The sequence below is a fragment of the Pleurodeles waltl genome, chromosome 1_1 (genome assembly GCF_031143425.1).
Source record: "Pleurodeles waltl isolate 20211129_DDA chromosome 1_1, aPleWal1.hap1.20221129, whole genome shotgun sequence".
In the NCBI taxonomy this organism is placed as follows: domain Eukaryota; kingdom Metazoa; phylum Chordata; class Amphibia; order Caudata; family Salamandridae; genus Pleurodeles; species Pleurodeles waltl.
Window position 1 is genome coordinate 981,448,349 of NC_090436.1, and position 26,879 is coordinate 981,475,227.

Genomic DNA, 26,879 nt, shown 5'->3' on the forward strand with positions numbered 1-26,879 from the left:
AACATATACATTGTTTTTTTTTTTTTCTTTTCTTTTTTTTTTTTAATCTGTTTATTCAACTTAATTCAAAACAAGGTACAAAAGTAGCAGTACATTACATATGACTTGGTGAGAGAATACCCAGCTTCCCTCTGTGTGCTTTTCTTAATGTTTGTACATTTCTCTGTACATCACAGCTGTATTTTAGTGTACTGGCATTCAATAAACTTTATATAAGTATTAACACTTGACATGATGGTTATTATTTTTAAATATATGTGTTGGCGTCAGATATAATAGTGGAAGCATTCGTCTATACAGGCACTAAGGGCTTCGTTTCTGTGTGTGCGTTTTGGTGTGGAGGAGTAACAGTATCAGGGAGGGGCTGGCGAGTAGATAACTTATGGGCTTGGCATGGCAGTACGGTTGAGTGGATCTGCTTTTAACAAACTCTACTACTTTGGGTAATTTTAATAGCATGTCCCAAGAGTGCGAAAGGGCTATCTCATGGTGGGTACTTGTAGTCTCTGGATTCAATTCTAACTACGAAAAGGTCCCAGCTTTCAGTCCCGCCTTGTATCTGACCCTTATGTTGTAATTGCCTTAATGTTTGAGACTCTGCCAATGTGTAATCGTGTAGGTCTCGCAACCAGAGGGAGTGGGGAGGGGTGTTTGGGGCCTTCCAGTGTGTAGCTATCAGGCGTTTATATGTCACGAATGCCAAATCTACAAACTTGTGAGTGTGTTTATCGCCTTTTGTGCGGTGGCGTATATTAAGCAGGCAGGATTCTGGAGTAGGAGTCAACAATTGGTCTATCACGTCTGCAGTTGTGTCAACGACGCGGTTCCAGCCAGTGTTAATCGCGTGGCATTCCCAGACCATATGGTAGAAAGTTGCTGCAGGGGTAGCACATCTTGGGCATATGGGGTTAGTGCCTGGGTATATTTTATGAATACGAGCTGGGGAGAGATATGCTTGATGCACATAATTAAATTGCGTGTACCTTAGTCTGGAGTTGCGAGATACGGACTTGATCGAGATACGGGCTGTTTCCCAGGATTTTTGTGTAATTGGTGTGGAAAGGACAGTGTCCCAGCGGTGTTTGACCTGGGTTAGGGCCTTGCAGCTACTTGCTAGAAGTATTTTGTATAGTTTGGTAACAACGCCTTTTGCGTCACCCATAGAGAGTATTGCAGTGAGTAGAAGGGATTCATTCGGTTCATTGTGACCACAGCCCCATAGATTGCGTAGGAGATTAGTTATGGCATTGAATGTCAGAAAGGCTCCCAGTCGCATTACTTCCGTGGACACCAGGTCTACAAACTTGATTGCTCTAGAGTCAGAATAGAAGTCTCCTATGTTCAGGGTATTAACCACCCGTACATCATGATGGGAGGATAGGGCGTAAATGCCCGGCAACTGTGGCACTGGGAGTAGGGGAGGGACTGCATTCTGCCCTGCACGTATCTCTTCCAGCAGTGTCTAGCCGTGTCCAGTAAGGGTGAGTTGTTTAGTGGATAAGGGGGTCCTGCTAGTAAACATGTCAATATCGTTGTTGGGATTGTATAAGCCGTTATTGCTGTAGACTCTGCATTGGACGGCTCGTTGAGCCATTTGTGACCCATTGAAGTTGGGCTGCTGCGTAATAAAGCTCAAGGTTCGGCATGCCCTGGCCTCCTTCTACTTGTGGATATTGTGTGGTAGTTAGGGCTACTCTGCGTCTGTCTCTGCCCCAGAGCAAGTCAGTCAGTAGGGAATGCACTTTGTGGAAGAACGAGCGCGGCAAGATCACCAGGAGTGCGGTAAAATAGTATAAGAATCTCGGTAATATTAGCATCTTGACTATGGCTGTCCGGCCCATTGGCGATACAGGCAAGGAACTCCAAAATGCCAAGGAGCCTCGGGTGGAGCAGAGCAGCCTGTCTAAGTTACCTTCCCTTAGGTCTGACATAGAGTGATATACTTGAACGCCCAAGTATTTGAAGGTCTGGTGTGTCCATGGCAGTTGATGCATGGGGAGAGACGCTCGCTGTTCAGTGGGCAAACAAGTGAGAGGGAAGATACAAGATTTAGACCAATTCACATGCAAGCCGGAGACAAGAGCAAACATATTCAGTATACGCATTACCTCGGTTAGGGAGGCAGAGTGGTTGCGCAGATATATCAGGGCGTCATCTGCGTACAAGGATATTATATGATATGCGTCAAATTCTTGTATGCCCCATTTATGTGCACAGCCACGGAGCTTAACTGCGAGTGGCTCCATAGCTATTGCAAACAATAGTGGAGAGAGCGGGCAGCCTTGCCTGGTGCCTCTGCCTTTGGGAAAGGCCTCTTACACTACCTGACCAGTCTTAACGCGGGCTGTTGGTTTGGAGTATAGCGTAGCAATCCAGTTGATGAAGCCACTCTGGAAGCCAAACGCCTTGAGGGTGCGGAATAGATATTCCCAACCGAGCGTATCGAACGCCTTCTCTATATCTAGTGACACGGTCACTCTACCTGGGTCTGTGGTATTTATGCATGATGCGGATTAGGCGCCTTATATTTAAAAAGGTGTTTCTACCCGGAATAAATGCCAACTGATCAGGGTGTATTAAGTGCGGCAAATGGGGGAGTAATCTATTTGCTAGGATTTTCCCTATGAGTTTGCAATCAGTGTTCAAGAGAGAGAGTGGTCTGTATGATTTGACATCCAGTGGATCACGACCTGGTTTTGGCAGGACCACTATTAGTGCTTCCCTCATAGTCTGGTAACTGTTTTCTGTTACGCGCTTCATTAAACACCTCTAGTAAGGGTTTCAGGAGGTGAGTGCTTTGTGAGTTGTAGTATTCTGCTGGCAGACCATCTGTGCCAGGGGTCTTGCCATGCGCCATCTGAGAGAGGGCCAAACGAAGCTCCCCAATTGTAATGGGGCCGTCTAGAATGTCCGCGTTGTTGATGATATTCGAGTTTTGGGGAATCTGAGCCAGGAATTCAGCCAGTTGTTGTTCTGCAGGGGGATAGAGGATTGGTATAGCGAGTGATAATACATGTAGAAGGCCTTGTTAATGTCGACTTGAGTGTTAACCACTTCTCCTGTTTGTAATTTAATAGCCCCTATCGGCGATGATTGCGGTGATTGACGCACCAGCCACGCCAGCAATTTGCCCGATCTGTCCCCCTCAGCATGTTGTTGTCTCGTTTTGAAGTGTCTGTAGTCGTGCTTACTAAGACTGTCATCCGTTTCTCTGTATTTTGCTTTCAGTGAAATTAGTGTTTCTGGTGGGGCATTGTTTGTTGAGACCTCAGTCTCCGCCCTATGTATGTTGGCTTCTAATTTTAATAACTCTGTGGTAAGCATTTTCTTAATGTCCACAGATGCTGCCAGGCAGTGCCCTCTAATTACAACTTTATGGGCATCCCACTCAGTGGCACGGGTTGATGTTGTGTTTTTATTTAGAGAGAAATAATTCGACAGGCATGTGGCCAACTCAGTATTAAAAGGGGGGTCGGACAGGGCATCTGGTTGCAGGCGCCATGTTGGGATACGAGCATGTATATAGCCCCAGAGCAATGTAGCGTAGTGTGGGTTGTGGTCTGATATAGTACGGGCTAGGTAGCCGGATGTGGCTACCTTTTGGGATTATGCTAGGTGTAGCGAAGAACATATCTAGCCTGGTGTGAAGTTTGTGTACTGGTGAATAAAAAGAATATTCACGTAGTATGGGATGGGAGGTTCTCCAAATTTCGTTTAGCCCATTATTAGAAGCCCAATCTGACAAATCGAGCGACGCTCGTTTAGCTGGGGCGTGGGTTAATGGAGGGGTAGAACGGTCTTTCAAGATATCTAGAACGCAGTTAAAATCCCCGGCCCATATGGCATCTGTTGCGGGGTCACTGAGCATGCTGCTGTTTAGTGTCCTGAGGAAGTCGCGTTGATTTATATTAGGAGTATATAATGTTATCGGGGCTAAGGGGTCACCATCTAAAGTACCCTCCAGTAACACGTACCGCCCGTTTGGGTCACTTTGTGTGCGGGACATAGTATATGGAACCCCGGGGGCTATCCAGATTATCGCTCCTCTGGCATATGTTGAAGAGGTGGTCCCATATAGTTGGCCCTTCCATTTTGTTTTGGTAATTCCAACGAGGACTCAACTAAGTGTGTTTCTTGCAGCATGGCTATGTGTATCTGGTGCCTCCTGAGGTATGTATAAATCCGTTGCCTTTTGCTTACGGATGCCATGCCCTTTACGTTCCATGTGAGAATTTTATAGTGTGTGGTATAACGCTGAAGCCCGATTTTATTTGTGGTTTGATACGTATTCATATCGCCTAGCCTCTTAGCTACTGGACTGTGTAGCCTGCCTTTTAGGTTTACATTGTGGTGTGGCGCACTGCTAATAGTACATGTCAATACATATAACAAAAAAAGTTCCATTCAACTATAACATCCGCTATACTTAGCAGCAGTTGCAATTGTGGCAAGAACAGGGTGGTAACAGGACTTACCATCCTGGAGTAACGGTCCATATGGAGCGAGGGGTGATCCATGACTACAGGTGTTTGAATGTCTTGGTCCCGGCCCATTTTGCGCATGTTGGTGTCCTTGCCGACCGGTAGCGGCAGTGATCCGAGCAGACCAGTTAGGAAAAATAATTATGTGGCGACAAACGGCAAGAGTATCCAGATAGGAGTAGCGGGTGAAACGCCCTCCTATGTTCAGGGACGGAGAGTTGGCAAATGCCATCTGCTGATCGTGGAGTGAGGATGGGGCCGCGGGCAGATTCTGCTGAGTCAGAGTTTATCTCTGGGTCGGGATCTGCTTCTGATTGCAAGGATGTTGGTGATGTGTTGGCGAAACGCGATGTAGACTGTAGCAGTAGCGATCGTTCAACGCGCGATTGTTCAGGGGTAGGTTTGCTATCTTGTTTTCTATGGGGTCTGCGTTTATCCCTCGGATGTAGGCTTTTGTCCATAGAGGGTGACGGATCAGATAGTCCTTTTGCGTGGAACCATGTCCATGTGTCTTCAGGAGTAGAGAAGAAAAGAGTGCGGGTATTATCTTGTATACGAAGTTTAGCGGGGAACAACAAGGAGTATTTGATATTGTGCTCTCTTAGTCGCTCCTTGACCCGGTAGAATGAGTTTCGTTTTTTTTGTACCTCTACTGTGAAATCCGGATAGGCTGTTATTTGCGTGTTCTCAAAGTGCATTGGGCCTGCCTTTCGGAATAGCCGCAGTATAAGGTCTCTATCACGGTAGTTCAGTAATTTTGCTATTAGGGGACGAGGATAAGCGCCTGGTGGCAGGGGTCTGCCCGGGACCCTGTGGGCGCGTTCTATGGAAAAAAACTTTGGAACATTATTTTTCAAAACCGATTCAGTCAGCCATTGTTCGATGAAGAGTTCTGCGCTGGGGCCTTCGGCGTGTTCTGGAAAACCCACGAACCGGATGTTGTTTCGGCGCGATCTGCCTTCGGCTTCTTCGGCTCTGCGTTTAAGTGTCTCCACCTCTGCTGTTACAGCTCCCAGTTGTGATTTAACCTCAAGCATAGATGGTATGAGGTGCGACGTGTCTTTTTCCAGCCCAGCGACCTTTTCTGCTAGCGCCTGTTGGTCCGTGCGGAGCAAGTTAACATCTTCTATAACTGAGCCAATCTTCGCCTCCAAAGTTGTTTTAGTGTCAAGTATGGCTTGTAGCACCTTTTCAAGTTGTGTTGAATGCGTTTGCAATGTCACTTCCATTTTCTGAAGGGCTTGATATGTATCTGAGGCCCCAATTGGTGGAGGCGGTGTAACAGGGTCCATGGTTCCTGGGGGGCGCCCGTGGGGTCTTTGGTTTTCCCATTAGGTGGTTTTCGTGCAATGCTGTTGTTGGTCGTTGGGATTTACGTTGCGTTGCTTAATTATATCTCACTGACTTGGTGCTGGTGGCGTGTTTAAAATGGTGCAGAGGGGTTTTGCTTCGTTTCAGTACATGAGGATGTCAGGCGGCCGGTATTTTATTTTTTCCTTTCTTTCTTTTCCCTTACTAGCAATCACTACTTGGACCAGCGCTTCTGCAATTTGCTTCTTGCTGCGTTTCTGTTAACTTCTTGCGCTGATGTGGTACTACCTTTTCCCAGCCCCACCAGCTTAGCTTTGCGTTTCTTTGTCTGCCCCTGGCGTGGTCGGCTGGTATGTACCTTGAGCACGTTCGTCCTCTCGCGGCTACTAGTTTTGGTGGCTACAGCGTTGTGGACTAGCCTTCCAAATGTCTCTAGTTCCCGGGACCTGGGGGCCTACTCGGCACCTCCCGGCTATTGCCCCGATTGTCTAAGGGCCTTTGTGCCTTTTCAGAGGGGCATAGGAGGCCCACAGAGCGTGTGCGCGCTTCACCAGTGCGGCCGATGCAGCGTCTATCGGAAGCGGTCTTAACAGGGTGGGGCCCCCGAGGCGAAGCAGCCGCGCAGACAAGCACCACTCACCGCCTCCGGGGAACCCCGGCTCTCCACTCGGTCGCGGCCCCGGTTGCTCCGATTCTTTGGCGCGAGCAGCGCCCGGGCCTCTCTCAGCGCGGTCGTGCGGCGAGGATGTACGCCTCGAACGCCTCGCGGTGCGGCAGTGCGCGATCACTCTAAGCAGCTCCTTCGCTGCTCTGCTCGTTGCCACCCCCTTCTTGATGACTCCGCAGCTGGGGGAGATGGTCTTCGACCCCACGGCGGGTCCAGGCGTCTTCGTTCAGGATTTTTATTTTAGGCTGGGGACGGAGCTGCAATTTATGCATCCGACCCGGTCGCCATCTTGGACACGCCCCCAACATATACACTGATAACTCCATAATAATGTATTCCTGCAAACTCTATTAAAGGCAGTTTTGAAACCTGAGAAAAAAGTGTATAAAACTGATTTTGACGAAATCGCCTTTAAAGTTAAAATTACTAAGTTTAACATATTTATTTCAGTTCCAGTTCCTGGGCAAAATCCTGTTTGTGTAAATGGTAGGAGATCCTGATTTGTTGCCCTGGAGTTTCATATGTAAAACGATACAATTATTAAATTGTTTTGCATCATTGTAAATCAATGCTATCAATCAGTAATTAGCAGTGTTTGTGAGCACCCATTTAGGTCCAGCATACTTTTTGACATGTTGTAATGTATTATGTGGGCCTTAACCACACCCATCTCAAGTCCATCACTTTCACTCGTTCCTTGATTTGCCCTTGATGTCATTGGTAAATGCTCTACGTTTGACCTGCCTTGAGGCTCTTTTGTTATGCCTTGCAGACTGACCCTGTTACATGGATTATGGCACCATCAGCCATATACTTTAGTGTGGCCGAACTACTTTTTTCTTTTGTCTCTTCCCTTCACACTCCATGGAGGCCATGGCACTTTGAAGTTTCATACAGCGCAAACTCAATCAACGGCAGTGGAGCACTTTGCATGACTACCACATAAGTCACATTGTTGACTACATCAGTCGCATGGCACTAATACGCAGACACTGAAGGAAAGTGGCAAAGAGTAATAGGAAGCAAGACGAGGCCATGACAAACTCATTTTCTGATGTTATTTTTTTCTCTTCCCCATAACCAAAGAACTTAAAAATTGAATTTAGAAGATGTCCCAGCAGTTACAATAACATAAATTATAACACACTCAAATGGCAGGCAAAAGTTATAATTTTTTTTTTAGCAATGGCGTAGAAGGAAGCCTTCGGCGACTGTGTTCTTTTACTATGTGTTTCAATGCAAATATATAATTAAAAAAAAGTTTATTGCTCGATCCGTGGACCTACAAATAATTCATTTCAAAATGGTCACGAACCTAGCTACTAGCCTCAGAATTTTAGAGCCTCTTTCGTTTGTGACCCCAGCGCATAGACATAGAAGATGAGTTGCATGCATCATTTATAAACAAAAGCACATAGTCAGTGAGGTGGCAATCTTACCATGAGTGTTTTTTTCGTTTACATTTACTTTGTTCAGGAAGTAAATAACTTTTACAGCACAGCATTTGATACATAAAGAGCAAGTATGCGGACAATAATAATATATAAAAGATACAATTGTTATAGACAAAAGAACACAGATCTAAAACAAAGCACACTACTGCTTATTGCTGGCTGTTTTAACGGAATAAAATGAATGTAAATGTGTAAATTAGAATCTCGCAAACAATCGTCGATGCATAAATGAAGTCAGACCTTTAGACTGTGGAGAAACACTGCTAGAGGCAACTTTCCACCAGTTTCTTTGATAATACCATAAGTGCTTTATTTAGACTGAAGAGCTTAAGCTACAGTTACCACACAGCCGTTTTTAGGTCGAGCGTAGCAGCACACAAGCGCTGCTTTTCGGTTGTTGTAATCTATTCTGTTGGCTTTAACCACGCCCATCTCACTCCCATCACTTCCATTTGTTTCTGGGCTTGCCTTACAAAAATCCCTTGATGTAATTGGTAGGGAAAAGCTCTCTGCAGTAAATGAAAGTGCTTTAGTTAAATACAGGGCCACTGGAATTATGTGGCAGGGTTGACCAATTTTTGTGGCAAGAAAAGTCCAGTTATGCACTTACAGCACCAATAGCTCTAACTCAAGCAAATGTCAGGCTTATTGCACTGCAAATGCTTGTTTTAAATTGGATGAAGAACAGATTCCTGCCACTATTTTGGTGTAAGTTGTAGAAGTAGGCATTGGTTGAAATGAGGGGTCAATACAGGGCCCAAAAACCTCAATCTATTTTTTCTTTAAGAGGGCAGCTGGTAGGCCGTTTCTTGTGTCTGACGCCTTAGTGTGGTGAGACTAGTTACCTGAAAGAAAATCCTAAGATTACCTCCTACCAGTGTGCAGGCAACTCCAAAGAATCTGAATGTGGCATGCAGGGGAGCACTGCGCCTCTATGCCTGCTAATGCGCTGCTAGAGCTTTCAGGGGTTTTGCTTTACGCCCAATAAATGTTCACTCTGCACTAAGATACACGTCCAGTTTCCTGGAGTCTCCCATGAGGAGTGTGATTGTGGGCTGAACCTTTTTGTCAGAGAAGTTTCTGAACCCTAGTGACACCATTGCCAGATAAAACGTTCCAGCAACAAACTGACCTGCTGGACCTGTCATCTTTGGTTCCATCTGAAGACTGGTAAAAGGTGTGTGTGTGTGTGTGTGTGTGTGTGTGTGTTATATATATATATATATATATATATATATATATATATATATATATATATATATATGTGTGTGTGTATGTGTATATATATATATATATGTATGTTCGATGGCATGTGTAGCTGCAGATACACATGCTTTGCACATCCCGCTATCTAGTGTTGGGCTCGGAGTGTTATAAGTTGTTTTTCTTCGAAGAAGTCTTTTCGAGTCACGAGATCGAGGGACTCCTCCCCTTTCGGCTCCATTGCGCATGGGCGTCGACTCCATCTTAGATTGTTTTCTTTCCGCCATCGGGTTCGGACGTGTTCCTTTTCGCTCCGTGCTTCGGTTCGGAAAGTTAGTGAAAATCTCGGAAAATTTGACGGTATTGTTTGCGTTCGGTATCGGGTTAGTTACAACAGATCGACACCGAATTTGGAAGAGCTCCGGTGGACCTTCGGGGTTTTCGATTCCCCAGCGGGGCCAGGTCGGCCTGACCACGTGTGTCTTCAAGGCTAATGGAACGGACCCCATCCCGCTTCTGCCCCGAATGCCACAACAAGTATCCTTATACAGATCAGCATCTGGTCTGTAATTTGTGTCTGTCTCCAGAACACAATTAGGATACTTGTGAGGCCTGTCGAGCATTTCGGTCCAGAAAGACCTTAAGGGACCGAAGAGCAAGAAGACTACAGATGGCGTCGGTGCCGACAGGACAAAAACAGATGGAAGAAGAAGAGGAAGCCTTCTCCATCGAGGATTCGGACTCGGAAGAGGTCGAACCTGAACAGACGCCGAAAATCGTGAGTAAGACGTTGATACACAAAACTCACGCAAAGACCATAAAAGCCCAAGTGAAGCCACCGCCGGCAGGCCATGGCTTAACCCGAAAAATAGGTGACCGAGCATCGGCACTGAAAAAGGGCATAGATGTGTCGAAGTCATCCGACTCCGGTCGAGATACCGGCACAGAGCAGACTCGACCCCGGGTCAGAGCAATCTCGGCACTGAGGCAAATCGGCAACGAGAGATCACGACGCCGAAGAGCAAAAAAGTGGCATCGGAGCCGAAAAAGGCAGCCGAAAAGGTTTCGGTACCGAAACATCCGGCCTCGGAACCGAAAACAAGTTACTACACAGAGGAACAAGGCCTGTCCTCACAAATGCAAACACATAGATTTGGACAGGAACTAGAGTCAATGGAGCCAGATTACACACAAAGAAGGCTCCACATCCAAAAAGAAACAGGGAAGATCAGTACTCTCCCTCCTATTCGGATGAAACGAAAACTTGCCTTCCAAGAGAAAGACAAGCAGCCACAGGCAAAGGTGGCTAAACAAGTAACCCCGCCACCATCTCCACAACGCTCTCCACAGCCATCACCGGTAGCCACTCCACCAATGATGCAATCCCCAACTCATACAGGGATGAGTCAGGATGATCCAGACGCGTGGGATCTTTATGATGCGCCAGTGTCAGATAACAGTCCCGACTGTTGTCGAGCCAGACCGTCACCACCTGAGGACTCTACCGCCTACACACAGGTGGTGTCAAGGGCAGCGGCGTTTCATAATGTTAGCCTGCATACAGAGCCAATTGAAGACGACTTTCTATTTAACACACTATCGTCCACACATAGCCAGTACCAGAGCCTCCCCATGCTACCTGGAATGCTAAAACACTCCAAACAAGTGTTTGAAGAGCCTGTCAAAGGAAGGGCAATAACTCCAAGGGTGGAGAGAAAATATAAACCGCCACCAACAGACCCTGTGTACATCACACAACAGTTAACACCAGACTCTGTGGTAGTAGGTGCAGCACGCAAGAGGGCGAACTCACACACCTCAGGAGACGCACCACCTCCAGACAAGGAGAGTCGTAAGTTCGATGCAGCTGGGAAAAGAGTGGCAGCACAAGCAGCCAACCAATGGCGCATTGCCAATTCACAAGCCTTGTTGGCGAGATATGACAGGGCTCATTGGGACGAAATCCAACATTTTATAGAACTTTTGCCCAAGGAGTTTAAAAAAAGAGCGCAACAAGTGGTAGAGGAAGGACAGTGTATCTCGAACAATCGGATACGGTCAGCAATGGATGCAGCAGACACAGCTGCTAGAACTGTCAATACAGCAGTAACAATAAGGAGACATGCATAGCTGCGTACATCTGGATTCAAGCCGGAAATACAACAAGCCGTGCTGAATATGCCATTTAACGGACAGCAGTTGTTTGGGCCGGAGGTGGACACTGCTCTCGAAACTTAAAAACGACACTGATACGGCCAAAGCCATGGGCGCACTCTACTCCCCACAGAGCAGAGGCACATTTCGAAGATCACAATTTCGAGGGGGGTTTCGAGGACAAAGCACTGAACCCACAACCTCACAAACAAGGCTCACTTATCAGAGCCAATACCAGCAGGGAACTTTTCGGGGACAATATAGATGGGGACAATTCCCAAAGAATAGAGGGAAGTTCCAAAGTCCCAAAACTCCACAAAACAAACAGTGACTTACTTGTCACAAATCCCCAACACACAACAATAGTGGGGGGGGGGAGACTAACCAAGTTCTACAAAAACTGGGAGTAAATAACAACAGACACTTGGGTCCTAGCCATTATCCAATATGGTTATTGCATAGAATTTCTAGAATTCCCTCCAAATGTCCCACCGAAAACACACAACATGTCAAAACAACACATAGATCTTCTACAACTAGAAGTTCAGGCGTTGTTGCAAAAAGATGCAATAGAGTTAGTACCAATTCATCAGAGAGGCAGAGGAGTCTACTCACTGTACTTTCTCATACCCAAAAAAGACAAAACTCTAAGACCTATATTAGATCTCAGAACATTAAATATCTACATCAAATCAGATCACTTTCACATGGTGACACTGCAGGACGTAATCCCATTGCTCAAACAACAAGATTACATGACAACACTAGACCTAAAGGATACGTACTTCCATATACCGATACATCCTTCACACAGAAAGTACTTAGGGTTTGTATTCCAAAGGGTACATTACCAATTCAAAGTGTTGCCATTCGGGATAACCACTGCGCCAAGGGTTTTTACAAAATGCCTGGTAGTAGTGGCTGCTCATATCAGAAGACAGCAAATACATGTGTTCCCATACCTAGACGATTGGTTAATAAAAACCAACACGCAGGAACGGTGCTCACAACACACAAAGTATGTCATAGAAACCCTTCACAAACTAGGTTTCTCACTCAACTACAACAAGTCACACCTTCAGCCGTGTCAAGTACAACAATACTTAGGAGCAACAATCAACACAACAAAAGGGATTGCCACTCCAAGTCCACAAAGGGTAAAAGCATTTTACAATGTAATACAGGCCATGCACCCAAAACAAAAGGTACAGGTCAAAATAGTAATGAAACTACTAGGCATGATGTCCTCATGCATAGCCATTGTCCCAAACGCAAGATTGCACATGTGGCCCTTACAATAATGCCTAGCATCACAATGGTCACAGGCACAGGGTCACCTTCAAGATCTAGTGTTGATAGACCGCCAAACATACACCTCGCTTCAATGGTGGAACACTATAAATTTAAACAAAGGGCGGCCTTTCCAAGACCCAGTGCCTCAATACGTAATAACAACGGATGCCTCAATGATAGGGTGGGGAGCACATCTCAACCAACACAGCATCCAAGGACAATGGGACCCTCAACAGAGACAGTTTCACATAAATCACTTAGAATTACTGGCAGTATTTCTAGCGTTGAAAGCTTTTCAACCGATAATAACACACAAACACATTCTTGTCAAAACAGACAACATGACAACGATGTATTATCTGAACAAACAGGGAGGAACACACTCAACACAGTTGTGACTCCTGGCACAGAAAATTGGCCATTGGGCGATTCACAACCTCATTCGCCTAATAGCGCAGTTCATTCCAGGAATTCAGAACCAGTTAGCAGACAATCTCTCTCGGGATCACCAACAGATCCATGAATGGGAGATTCAACCCCAAATACTAAACACTTACTTCCAAAAATGGGGAACACCACAAATAGATCTATTTGCAACAAAAGAAAGCGCAAAATGCCAAAACTTCGCATCCAGGTACCCACAGGATCAGTCTCAGGGCAATGCGTTATGGATGAGTTGGTCAGGGATATTTGCATACGCTTTTCCCCCTCTCCCACTCCTTCCATATCTAGTAAACAAATTGAGTCAAAACAAACTCATACTAATAGCACCAACTTGGGCAAGACAACCCTGGTACACAACACTACTAGACCTTTCAGTAGTGCCTCATGTCAAACTGCCAAACAGACCAGATCTGTTAACTCAACACAAACAACAGATCAGACACCCAAATCCAGCATCACTGAATCTAGCAATTTGGCTCCTGAAATCTTGGAATTCGGACATCTAGACCTTTCACATGAATGTATGGAGGTCATAAAACAAGCTAGAAAACCTACAACAAGACATTGCTATGCGAATAAATGGAAACGATTTGTTTATTACTGCCATAATAATCAAATTCAACCCTTACACGCATCTGCAAAAGACATCGTAAGCTACTTACTGCACTTACAAAAGTCAAAGCTAGCTTTTTCATCCATTAAAATACATCTCACCGCAATTTCAGCTTATCTGCAAATTACGCATTCAACTTCACTCTTTAGGATCCCAGTCATAAAGGCTTTTATGGAGGGCCTAAAAAGAATTATACCACCAAGAACACCACCAGTTCCTTCGTGGAACCTCAACATTGTCTTAACACGGCTCATGGGTCCACCGTTTGAACCCATGCACTCATGTGAGATACAATATTTAACATGGAAAGTTGCGTTTCTCATTGCCATCACATCTCTAAGAAGAGTAAGTGAAATACAGGCATTTACCATACAAGAACCCTTTATTCAAATACACAAGCATAAAGTAGTTTTACGAACTAATCCAAAGTTCTTACCAAAAGCCATATCACTGTTTCACTTAAATCAAACTGTAGAACTACCAGTGTTCTTTCCAGAACCAGATTCTGTAGCTGAAAGAGCACTACATACATTAGACATCAAAAGAGCTTTAATGTACTACATTGATAGAACAAAACAAATACGGAAAACAAAACAACTGTTCGTTGCTTTTCAAAAACCTCATACAGGGAATCCAATATCCAAACAAGGCATTGCCAGATGGATAGTTAAATGTGTTCAAACCTGTTATCTCAAAGCAAAAAGAGAACTGCCTATAACACCAAAGGCACATTCAAAATAGGAAGAAAGGTGCTACTATGGCCTTTCTAGGAAACATTCCAATGACTGAAATATGTAAGGCAGCCACATGGTCTACGCCTCATACGTTTACCAAACATTACTGCGTGGATGTGTTAACAACACAACAAGCCACAGTAGGACAAGCAGTACTACGAACCTTATTTCAAACAACTTCAACTCCTACAGGCTGAGCCACCGCTTTTGGGGAGATAACTGCTTACTAGTCTATGCAAAGCATGTGTATCTGCAGCTACACATGCCATCGAACGGAAAATGTCACTTACCCAGTGTACATCTGTTCGTGGCATGAGACGCTGCAGATTCACATGCGCCCACCCGCCTCCCCGGGAGCCTGTAGCCGTTTCAAAGTTGATCTTGAACATTTGTGAATTTGTAAATATATCACTTTAAACCACATTATGTACATACATATTTACTCCATTGCATGGGCACTATTACTATAATACACAACTTCTACCTCACCCTCTGCGGGGAAAACAATCTAAGATGGAGTCGACGCCCATGCGCAATGGAGCCGAAAGGGGAGGAGTCCCTCGATCTCGTGACTCAAAGACTTCTTCGAAGAAAAACAACTTGTAACACTCCGAGCCCAACACTAGATGGCGGGATATGCAAAGCATGTGAATCTACAGCGTCTCATGCCACGAACAGATGTACACTGGGTAAGTGACATTTTCCATAGATAGATAGATAGATAGATATATAGATAAATGTGAGGAGCTGAGGTCAGTATGTTTGTTAGTTTCCTTGGTTCTCTCTGCTCTCTCGCCTCCACCCCGGGCTTCGGTGAGGGGAACGAGGGTGTTCCCTCTCCTATGCTTGTCACCCTGTGCATCCACCCACACTGATCAGCAAGGCTAAGTGTGCAGGAGGGCTGTGGAGATACTGTTATTCAACCGACACTGCAGGCACTCTTACAGACCAGATAAATCGTATAAAACACGCCACACGGTGTATAGGTTTCAAAAGACCTCAAGCTATTGTAATGCAGGTACCCAAGTCAGAGTAGTGAAAATGGCGCCGACAAAGTTCTCCAGAAACACCAGCTGTGCTATCAGGATGGCACACAGCTTTCACTCTCCTTACTGCTACTCCCCCTACTCTTGCTTCCAAAACTCTGCTATGAATATCACATCGAATTCTATCACTTCTATTACTGCCACCAGAACTCTGTTTACTTGCTGACACTTCCCATTTACAACATTCCTTTTTCTGACCCTGTTTTTGGTGTCATTTCCATTACCGCCTTTTCTGGGCCCGTTTATTTGTGTCCTTTCATTATCACTTCCGTTTCTGTCTTGTCACTCATTGTTGTCTCCTTGATCCCATTACAGCAACTGACATGAACGTTTCTTGCATTATTGCCACTGCACCTTATGCTGTCACTCTCCTTTCTGTGAGCCCACTTAACTGCCACCCCCGTTGATGTCACTCCTGTTGATGCTTTTCCTCGTTATGTCCCTCCGATTAGTTTGCTTTGGCAGTCATAAACCTTCTACAGTAGAATTACGTCTACATTTGGAATAAAAATAAGTTTGATTTAAAATCATTACAGCAAATGGAAACTAAGCAAATGAAACGCTATCCAATATTAAAACAAGCACGAACCGTGCAATTAGTTGCGCCGGCTGATCTTTTATTAGAGAAACCAAGAGGCATGGGACAATGCTTGCAGGGCCAAAGCAAGAACGAAGGCTCAAAGTTGAGGAAACACAACGAATGTGTTAAAAATCAAACATCTTGGCCAGTTTTTAATTACAGGACAACATAACAGGAATTTACCCATCGACTAGTTCTAGTCAGAGTAGATGTGCCAAATTATGTACAGCGTAAAATAAATTCCAGGATTTTGGAATAGGGTGCCAAAAGCATGTGATGACGTTTATATGCTATGTGTGTACTTCATCTCGGCTCAACTCCTCTAGGGTAATGGGTATTTGTGAGGGCATGGTGAGAGAGTGTGTAAACGAAGAGGGCGAACCGATGTCAATCTGCTTACAAAATCGTCTTGTAGGACGACAGCAGACATGCAAGTGAGGGGGACTTGTGATATGTAGAGTATCATTTTTCAAAAGGTGGTTGCAGTAACACTTCTGGGAACTCATACACTGGATTATCAATTAATCATCTCCAGTTTGTTAGCTGAGAGGAGCAAGGCCTTGAGTCGTGGCGTGGGATGGGCTGCGTTGTTGATCACATTACCAGCAGGGATGCTGTGGGTTGTTTTTGGCTTTTGGCATGTAACTCACTTTTGTTGTAGTTAAAAAAAAAAAAAAAAAAATTCTGTTGCACAAGAAACACTTTATTTTGAGCCTTACCATTTATTTGACACACAGGCCACCACAGTCGTGGATCACTGGCACAACACTAATACGTTAGTTTATATCCTGATAGTTATGTGCACCATCACCTTATAAGTGATACTGCACCTACTCACCTGCACTCAGTCTGCGTCGATTGTGCATTTAATTTAGTTGTGATGCTCCAAGTCCTTCTTTACTTCTAAGCTGCCTGTTATTTTATTCAACATGCCAGGTGAATTAGTGATGTGGGAGAAGTGAGGCACGGATAAGTGCACTGCCTATACAAGCGGCTCAACATATACATATATAAAATATTCACAGGGGAAAAAAGGTCAAATTGACATGTTCAAGTAACACAAAATTAATGTTTAAAAACCGAGAAAAACACTGAAATTCACCAGTTAAAGCTTCGCTGAGCTACTTGAAACTTGCTCACCCGGCATGCACTGGCCTGCTGATGACCTCACATTTTACATCACTCATGAAATGTCAAATAACATAATTGGTGACCTCACTGATGACCTCTCTGATGTCCGTGATGTAATTCGGCCGTACGAAGCCGGGGATTGGCCACTGGACCAACACAAGCCAATCCCCCGCTGCGCAGGGCCTCCAGCCTTATGGAGTGGAGACTTGGCAGCAGGGCCTGGCCTATAGCCTTTGGGACTTTAGGCATGCCCAGTGGAGGGGCAGAGGTCTTGTTTGCTGCAAAGCCTGTAACCAAACCCAGGCCTTTTGTGACTGGTTGTCTGCAGGGCGTATCCTCTTGCCAGGCCCTGCACACTATCATCTGAGACTGATAGCCCCCCCCTCTCCGCAGACCCCAACTCACATTTTATATTTTTATTTATTTTTTTTAAAACGTTTTTGCAATACCGCAGTACTCGTCTTCTGGCTCTCCAGCTTCAATATCGGACAAATCCCTTTACCCCTCCCCCCGTGTGCACTGCTCTAGGTATCTAGGTGAGCAGCCAACCCCCTGTACGCGTGTTGATTTCCTCCCCCTCCAACCCAGACATCCAAAATCTTAGTTCGCTTGGCCTTCAGCCAGGCCCTGCACCGAACGTTTCTCTGCATATGGCCACACCCCCAAGGTTGGGGGGGGGGACATCCAACATACTGAGCACTCCATTCAATGCCATGCACCCCATACTCATTTTATTCATTAATCTAATTTAAATTGTTTTGTGGTACTGCTGCTCAGTTCACTCAGTGAAGCTTGCACAGTCACACAGTACCATGGAGTGAAGCTTAAGCAGGGATATTGCGAGAGTACCACAGTCTTTCATGGGAGCGTAGAGATGAGCCGGCTGTAGTACCATGATACCAGCAACACAAACTTTGTGTTTTTTTTTTTTTTTTTTTTTTTTTTTTAATAATTCATGAGCATTTGGGAGGAGGGGCTCTGGTCCCCCAGTCCCCACCCAAAACTAGTACCATGGGGTCAGGGTAGCCATAGCCTTATCCTTAACCATTATAGCTTCTTTTGTTGTCTTCATCTTCAACATGATGACCAAGTCCCATACTACCATAATCCAGTGGAAAACATTTTTTCTGAGTTGCAATCAGCTCCCTATGTACTGTGGGACCCGTACTGGCACCGCAGTACCAAAAAGGCAGACTGAAGAAAAAGCTTCCACAGCAATTCAGAGGGCCCTTTTTTTTTTTCTCTGTACGGCGGAACTCCAATGGGAAGGACCTTTTTAGATATGCCTAATTTTATATCCCCTTCATGACCACCACAAGCACAATTTTAAACGTAAGTTTCTCAAATGGCTGAACAGGTTTATACTAGGGGTGGGAGGAACTCGCAGAATTTTACTCAGTGGAATTCTGTAGAGGTAAATAAACTCCACGAGATTGCTTGGAGTTCTGCGAGTGGTCGGAAATTGGTACTTCGCTGTGCCAGCACTGATATTTTTTTATTTTTATTTTTTTTTAGTGTCAGAAGCTTTGAGCTTGTGTTTCTAATACATTTTTTAACTATATTCCTGATTGGAGTTTTCCTTCCGTGGCCACTTAGGTCATGGTGTTTAAATTATTGGGGTGGTGTTTAAGTAATTGTTGATGGTTCACGACACGTCTTTCTGGGTGCAAAGGTCCGTCAACCTTGTTGCACATTTGATTCCCACGAAGGATGAAAAATGTGTCCACAAAGGGGTCCGGGCAAGCAAGGTTGCAGAGAGGGGGAGATGGATTGAGTACACAAGGTGTACTTGATCCATGCTCTACCGAAGACACACAAAGAAGAAAGTGAAACCAGAGAGTTCTGAACAATGAGCAGCAAGGAAATGTGAAGCCAACCAATGATAAGTGAGAAGTAGACTCTAAGCCCTTTTTAGGATTTGTTTTGTTTATAAGAACAATAGACTTGCAAGCAACAACAACATGCAATGTCCCAAATTGAATTCATAAATTTATGCAGCCCAAAGGACAGTCTGTAAGCCATGTTATGACTCTTATGTGGTTTAGGAATGTAAAATGATTTTCAGCCCAAGCAATACAGCATTGCCATTTTCAAGGTGAGAGAGAATGCGTGCCTCACTGACCATGGCATTCTTTCTACTGAGAAGAAAAGTTAAGATCTTTTGGGTAAGAATGAGAAGTAAAAAGTAGGCAAGTCATGCTTTTTTCACCTAAAATCATAAACTGACCAACTTCTTACAGGCGATGCTGAGACCTTTTTAAGGTGTTGTACATACTTATCTGCAAGCGGAAATAAATGTGGCTAACTTATACATGTACTAATAAACCTTAGTCCATTTATTACCATGATGTAAATGTGACATTTACAAGTTATTACCTCAGCATAACTCGACTGATTTGCGAAAACATTTTTGTTGAGGCTTCACCTCTTGAAAAAAGTGCAAAGAAAAGAAAAAGGCATAAGGCTTTATCCATCTGTGCACTTTAGATATGGAACATCTTTGTGTAAATCAGGACCACCCCAGAGCTGGTCCCATTTAGGAAAGTGCTGGAGATGTTACTCTTTAAATATTTGTGCATCCCAATGCATTAACAGTTCGCAAACCAGCTAACTGCCCAGCACCCAAAGACTATTAGCTTGCTTTTGCCCTTATATTGTGCCGTGCTGCCCTTTGAGAAGGTTTGTGCTACGCAAATACCACATGCATAAAAATATCACAGCCCCTCCCACATACTTGACAATGGCAAAAAAGAGCTTGTTAAACGCTGCAAATCTGCGTATAAAATATATATATATGTGTGTGTGTGTGTATGTATGTATATATATATGTGTGTGTGTGTGTGTATATATATATATGTGTGTGTGTGTGTGTGTGTATATATATATATATATATATATATATATATATATATATATATATATATATATATATACACACACACAAAATGCCACGAACGTTAACTATAACTGGGGGTGGGGGGGAGGTCCTCTGCAGTGGTGGAGGGGCGTTGCCCCCTGGCTGAGCCAGCAGATGGAAAAAGAAGCTTGCTATTTTTTTTTTTTTTTTCATCTGCTGGCTCAGCCAGCGGCGTGTACAGGGAGGGGTGGTGTTGGGCCACGGGAGGTGAAAGAGTGCGCATGTGTTTGGCCGGCCGTCTGAGCCCGGCCAAACACACATGCACACTTGTGTTTGACAGCCGGGCTGGAGAAACTGCACAGACCTCAGGGCTGTGTTGCAGTCACTGCCGCTCAGACCAATTCTGACTCTGCTTTCTTCCAAGCTATGTTTAGCATGAAAGCAGCACCAAGATTTCGGGTGAGCCTGTGCTGGTGGTGTCCCAGTGAATGCTTGGATACCAGACGAAGAGGAACGATGAATGAGGCAGGGTGATGCAGTGATGATGAGGAGAACCGTTAAATGGGATTTCTACTTTTTTTTTTTTTTTTTTTTCCCTTTGCCGCCCCACCCCCTCTTAACATATGCGGCGTCCGCTGCTGACTATAACGGGTGTTATTTGAAGCAAGTGTAATAATCAGCACAGATTCTCACATTTATTACCACTGTGCAACAGTGTAATTCACACAGTAGAGTATAACTGTCTTGGAAAATGCTGATTAATGGAATCTGTGGTTAATGCCGCCACATTCCATTTTAGAACTTTACAGGAGAAAATACCTGTGTCATACTGACAAAGCCTATTATTTGTGATGTATCAGTTCAAAGATATAGCCCCTTTTATTCAGTTCAAACACCATTAACTACTGCACAACATGAAAAGACAGCATGGCATAAACTAATACAAGCTTATACGCTGAGTGTAATATGCCATCTACTACCACTGTAGAGAGAAGAGAAGGGACATCATGACCCACTCAAGACTTGTGGCCCCTCCCCACACTCTACAAAGATAATGAAAAGTATGTCTCCTACTCCTCATCTATATATATATATATATATATATATATCTGCACAATAACTGAATAAATGTGGTGTAGCTGCAGCGGGGAAGAGCTTGTTGACAGTTTGTCTGTATAGAATGCTGGACAAATTAGGGTTCTCTTTCAAGCCCACAATTGAACACAGGAAAAAAAACATATCTGCCAGATGAGACATGTATTTTTCAAGCTTCTAGAAGCGTTTTTAGTTTATTTACTGCTTTGGAGATCCGAGTTTTGCTTTTACCAGACTGTCGATTCCAAGAGTGATTTTCTAGCTGTAATATCCACTCTGTCCCCACAAGCCTATATGTTTCTATTGATGGCCCCCACTCTTGCTGCTGTGATTGGCTTTCTGTGAGCCATCCGGTATATCCTCCTATAAATGAAAGGCATGCTGGACATGATTTTTCAAATTTAGGGTTTTGCATGACAGCCGCAGTCAGTCGTGCAGTGTATGGTAAAGGAAAGCTGGCTGAGTCTTCCTCCAAACTAGTACATTGATCACATTCTATGCGTTACAACATACTAAATTATTTTCTAATAACGAACAGATGGACCAGTGCGGTTCAAAAAAATGGTTCAAAACGAGAACATGTCTACTGAACAAACCATGTAAAGAAAAAAGGTGAATTTTAACTCAAAGGGTGTTAAGTAGACCCGGTCCAGTGAGCAGTTCAGGCCAAGGTAATCTACTACTTTTGAAACTTTCGGTGGATGACATGCCTTGTGGCACTAGCCCACTTGCTCTTTTCAGAGGATGGAGTCCATTTTTGCTGCAATGGACCTTCAAACTGCCAAACTGTTGGAAGGTTGGGAAAAGGATACGGGTTGCAGCCTCGAATGGATGAATGGTTTAGGAAAAGCACATGCTAAGGTATGACTACTAGTTAGGGAGGCAGCAGTGGCTGGATGGGGTCTGAGATCAGAGCACACTTACCTGCTCCATCCTGCCTTTTTGCACAGTACCCTGATTTAAAAAAAAAAAAAAAAAAGCATTGCTTGTGCTGGTGGCTTGTTACATGCACACTAATGATTTTTCTGTGGGGAGTTTGTCTGGAGGAGACCGCGAGGTAGTGGGTGGGAGTGGGAGAGGAGTTCTGGGCAAACTGGAACAGCATGAACGAAGAAAATTATTTTGGCATATGAGTGCCGGTTTTGAACTAGCAGTGCCTTAATTTTGACCCAAATGCCAGCTCCAGGGCCACTGAGGCATTTGGTCTCTGCCTAACAAAATAGCGAGAGTTCCCTGATTTGAGAATTAAAGCAGCTCGAAATTTTAAGCAATATGACTGTTTGACCGATTAGCTTTTTAATACAAAACAACTTGAAGTTAATATGACGTTCGGTGATGCTGGATCCTGAATGATGGTTACCTAAGATCTGTCCGCACTGCCCTGTTCCACCCTACGTCTCCTGATAAGCACATGAACTCGCGCAGTAGTTCTGCCCTCACACCTGCTCACCTGCAACCGCAATCTTCATGCAATTTGCATTTTATAGAGCTCTCATTCTTCATGCGCTGCAAATAACAGCCTGTCGCTATTATGGAGCTGAATTTACTGACCTTCGAGAGAGTAGAATGCTGGTTTGGCAGGGGAACTCGATCTCGTGTCCCGCCGCCTTCCACTTTGCGCAATAAATGAGGTTCAGCTCACTGAGCTGTCCCAGGAGCATGTTAGCAGGTAGTGTCACAGCTGGGGGAAGAGCGCAGTAAAACAGGACAGTGCCTTCTTGGGCCCCTGTTATTCTTCGTAGGACTCGTTGCTGCAACAACCAAAGATTAAGCACTTTGTTGTTTCTGACAAAAGAAGATTTATATCTTGGCCTCCATTTCTAACTTGGTGTACTTGAGTTCCTGAAAAGATAAGGGCACACCCGGCCTCCTCACGAATTGGGCAGGAATAAAACCACTAGCCTGCCAACAAACTGTAAAGCAAAATTAAAAACATAGGGAATCTGTTAGACGAGTAGACCCCCCCCTCGCCCCCTCCCCCAACCATGTGATAAAACTTTGACATGCCAGCAAAAAAGTACAGTAATAGAAGTCATGCTGATACTTCTGCATCCAGTTATTTGTACCTATAGTTTCAGTTTTTCTTTTATTGTGTAACACACAGAGGTGTGATACACGAGGCTGGAAGTGAGAGCCATAATTGAACTATCTGCTTCATTCAGCAGGACTGTGGTACCAATAATCGGTTTCTTTTTCTAGTGCCATTAAAACGCCACTGTGCCGCAAACGAAAATGAATTGGGAGAGAGGGATAATGCCTTTCGTTGCTCCTTGTGTAGTGTATTATTCCACCTTAAGGTAACCTCAAAGTTCTGCCGGCCAGAGTAGGAGCAGCGAGGAAGCTGGCGGAGAGAATCAAGTTTAGGAGGAACTATGTGGAGAGATGCTTGGCTAGTTGTCCTCTTGCTGACTTCCGAGGACTCCAGGACACTCGGAGGTACTCTTGCGACCCTAAAACAGGGGTCTCCTGCAAACCGTCTTCGGGGAGTGTGAGAGGCCTTTAGTCTCTTTGTAGAGTCAAGGTGAAAGGAGCAAGCCCGTGGGAGGTAAGAATCAAAGAAGAGACAGCAAGCCCTGAGGTAAGAAACCAGGGTAAAGGGTCCCAGCAGAGCAGCAGTGCAGCGCTATATACACCGTGGTGAGGGAAGCCTTTGTAGTTGGATGCTCGAGGAGTTCAGCTGTGGCACGGGAAGGGCGCGTGCAGTGAGAGCCGTCTCCCCTGAAATCTGAAGACTGGGCAGTGGCCATCTTGAGCCTGTCCTCTGCCCCATACTGCTGTTTTTTCCCCTCAGTACTGTGCAGAACAGCGGATGTACCAAAACCCCAGGAGGACTGGGGTGAAAGGTGATGCATTTGGGCACTGGTAAGTGGTTAGAGTACTGGGTACTAAATTAATAACTGTGTAACTCAGGCCTGAAAACAGTTTTGTAAGCTTAAAGAGGAAACAAGTTCTGCCAATAAACCCAACTTCATCTCAACCCGACCAGCCATCGTGAACACCCTTAGGCTAAGGTTCCCTAGTAATTACATTTTTTTTTTTTTTACCTTTGTTACCTTTCCATATAAATAACTCACAGCAGTCCATCATTGATCATACATTTTTATAGCCGGTTATACAGTACATTCTTCAGTACGGTGTACAGTAGTTTAAACAACACAGGCAGAGTGTCCACCAAGGTCTCTGATGCGGGGCCCCTAATTACTATTGTCCTGTAGCCGCCACTTCCGATACAAAACTTCTAGATCACTGCTCTTGAAACGAGAGCTATTTTGTTTTCGTGATGAACTTTTAACACGATATCCGTTTTCTAATGTTTAATTGGTTTCTTTTTTTTTTACTTTTGCTGTAGCCAAGTTAATTGTTTTTTTACCTGTTATCTTTTTTTTCTATTTGTTACATTCAACACCTCACTCATTGTCTCGAGAGACTGCTTTGCTGCTCATGTCTCCCTACCAAAAATGAAACCGTAGTATCTTGGTGTAATGAGCTTTCATTTGTTTTTAAATCGGTATGCACATGAAGACAGGGAACACATAATTGCAAATCTTCCTCCGTTCTACTCCAGTGGGCATTGTGCCTCCTCATCTAGGGCCAGATGTAGCAAGCAGTTTTGCCCATTCTGTGTCTATTGGAAAATGTGTTTGTACATATGGCCCCTAGTTTCATAACCTGGCAGTCTTTTTCCAGAGCGCTGGTTTTAGTTTAGGGCCTTAGTGAATTTAGTAAGGGGTGGGGTCAATGCAAATAACACACTAGCCAATCTAGAGTAACTGGGTGACTGTACTTCCATGGACGCCATTCAGGGGTTGCAGCTGCAACCCCTAGCTTGCTCTTTGCGACCCCTGGCACTGCCTTTGCGACTCCGTCCTCAGAGGTGGCAAAATCAGTGCCAGGAATGCAAGGGCAGCTCGTCCCTATGGACGTTGGCTGTGGCTCCATTTTCCTTGTTTTTTTATTTTTTATTACAGCAATAGAGAATAATAATTCGCTATACATTATTACTGTAATAAAGAATGCATTACAATTAGCTGGAATATGTTCCTCCCTGGTGGTTAAGGTACGAAAAACGTGCTTTTTAAATATATATTGTGCAAGTTAGAGCGTGTTTAAGTGAGAGAAAGTGTGTGTGTGTATGAAAGAAAAGGATAAATGGCATGTGATGACACTTCTGCTAGCCCTGGTATTTTGGTGAATTGACGTTGATGTACAGTGCTTCATCCCAATCTGCTGGGTCCCACCAGAAGCCTCTGTTTGGGTACTCTCCTCCCTTCTTGTCCTTGTGAGCAGCAAAAATCAGAGAAATTATAGTTTTGGAACTGAGGAAATAGGGACTGTGGGAACTCCTTTAATTTTCGTAAGTGCTGAACACTCTAAAATCAGTTTGAGGTTCAAGGAGTGCTGATCCCAGTCGTTCTGAACTAAAGGGGTTGACTGTCAGCAGTTTCCCCCCAAACCCTCCCTTTATTATTGTGTATTGTACTCCAAGCTGATCTACATTATGGTTCGTATTTTATTTGCCAAAAACTGTCAATGTTTAACTACATTTATTTATGTATTTGCACCTTTGTGTATTCTTAATCTTTGTGCCAGATGTTTCATATTTTGTTTTCCTATATGTTTCAGGTTTATTTCGATCATATGGTTTGCCAAAGAGCGACAACGCCATGTTATGCTGGGGACATTCAGCTTTTGGACAGCTTGGGATTGGCCATGAACATCAGATGTTTGCGAGCAAGCCCCAGACATGTGGATTTTTCCGTGGCAGGCGTATCAAGGAAGTGGCCTGTGGCGGGTATCATTCTGCCTTCCTGCTGGAGGGTGGTGAAATCTACACCTGCGGTCTGAACAGCAAGGGTCAGCTTGGACACTACAGCGATGGAAAAGAACCAGGTATGAGAGCTAGGACATGTAAGACCATGTAAGCGCAATCCAATTAATCTTTTTGAAAGCCAGATGCTTTTTAAACAGTTTGAAGAAGTGGCTAAAACTGGAGATACGTTAACCCTTCTCCAACACACATTCTGCTGTTCTAAACCCCCAACCCAGCAGCGACTTGTGTTCCATGTCTTTTTTTGCCCTTTGTCATTGAAATTGGCTGTCATTGGCCATCATTTAATTTCGATCATAAAGAGGAATGCTTACATTTTTCCTCTTGTCCAACACATGTAAATCACATAAAATTCTGTGCGTCCTTGTGAGAGAAATATAGAAACCCGAGAGAGCCTTTATTGAACAGTTTAAGAGAGACATGAGTGGGGGGGGAGCGGGTGTGTGTGTGTGTGTGTGTGTGTGTGTACTAGCATCACTTTTTATAAAGTTTTAATAAATAACATGAAGCACTTGTCTCGATGTCCCACTGCACATGAGGCAACAGCACATCAATGGTTCTACACTTGTAACTGTTTATCTTACGGAGCTTGATGATTGTACCAGTCAAATGAGCAACACTGACCCTGACCCAAACACCAACCTCCGAGAGACCCTCATCTACAGGCCCCCGGGCCACCGACAGCAGTTCAGCGTCTCCATCACCGTCGTCATCAGCACACACGCTCTCGCATCCACTGACTACATACTCCTCAGGGACTTAAACTTCCACCTCAAAAACACCAACGACAACACCGCCACCCTGCTCAACAACCTCTCCAACCTCGGCCTCAAACGGCTCGTCACGACACTGACCCACTCAATAGGACATACACTCAACCCTATTTTTTCCGCCAGCAATCATGTCACCCTCAGCCACACTTCTCCTTCAAGAAACCCACAACACCACCACCCACAACGGATCCTCCACTGCAGTTGGAACAAGGTCA

The 26,879-nt window shown here is 44.6% G+C and overlaps 1 protein-coding gene across 3 annotated transcripts in view; it reads left to right on the top strand.

Moving 5' to 3' along the window:
• Positions 1-26,879, top strand: part of HERC3 (HECT and RLD domain containing E3 ubiquitin protein ligase 3) — a 452,060-nt gene that overhangs the window by 33,656 nt on the left and 391,525 nt on the right. For all 3 annotated transcript variants that reach the window (XM_069230256.1, XM_069230257.1, XM_069230258.1), the window contains exon 3: positions 25,687-25,953. In XM_069230256.1, the coding sequence (XP_069086357.1) occupies positions 25,728-25,953 (226 nt within the window). In that variant the 5' untranslated portion in view covers positions 25,687-25,727. The remainder of the gene's footprint in view (positions 1-25,686; positions 25,954-26,879) is intronic.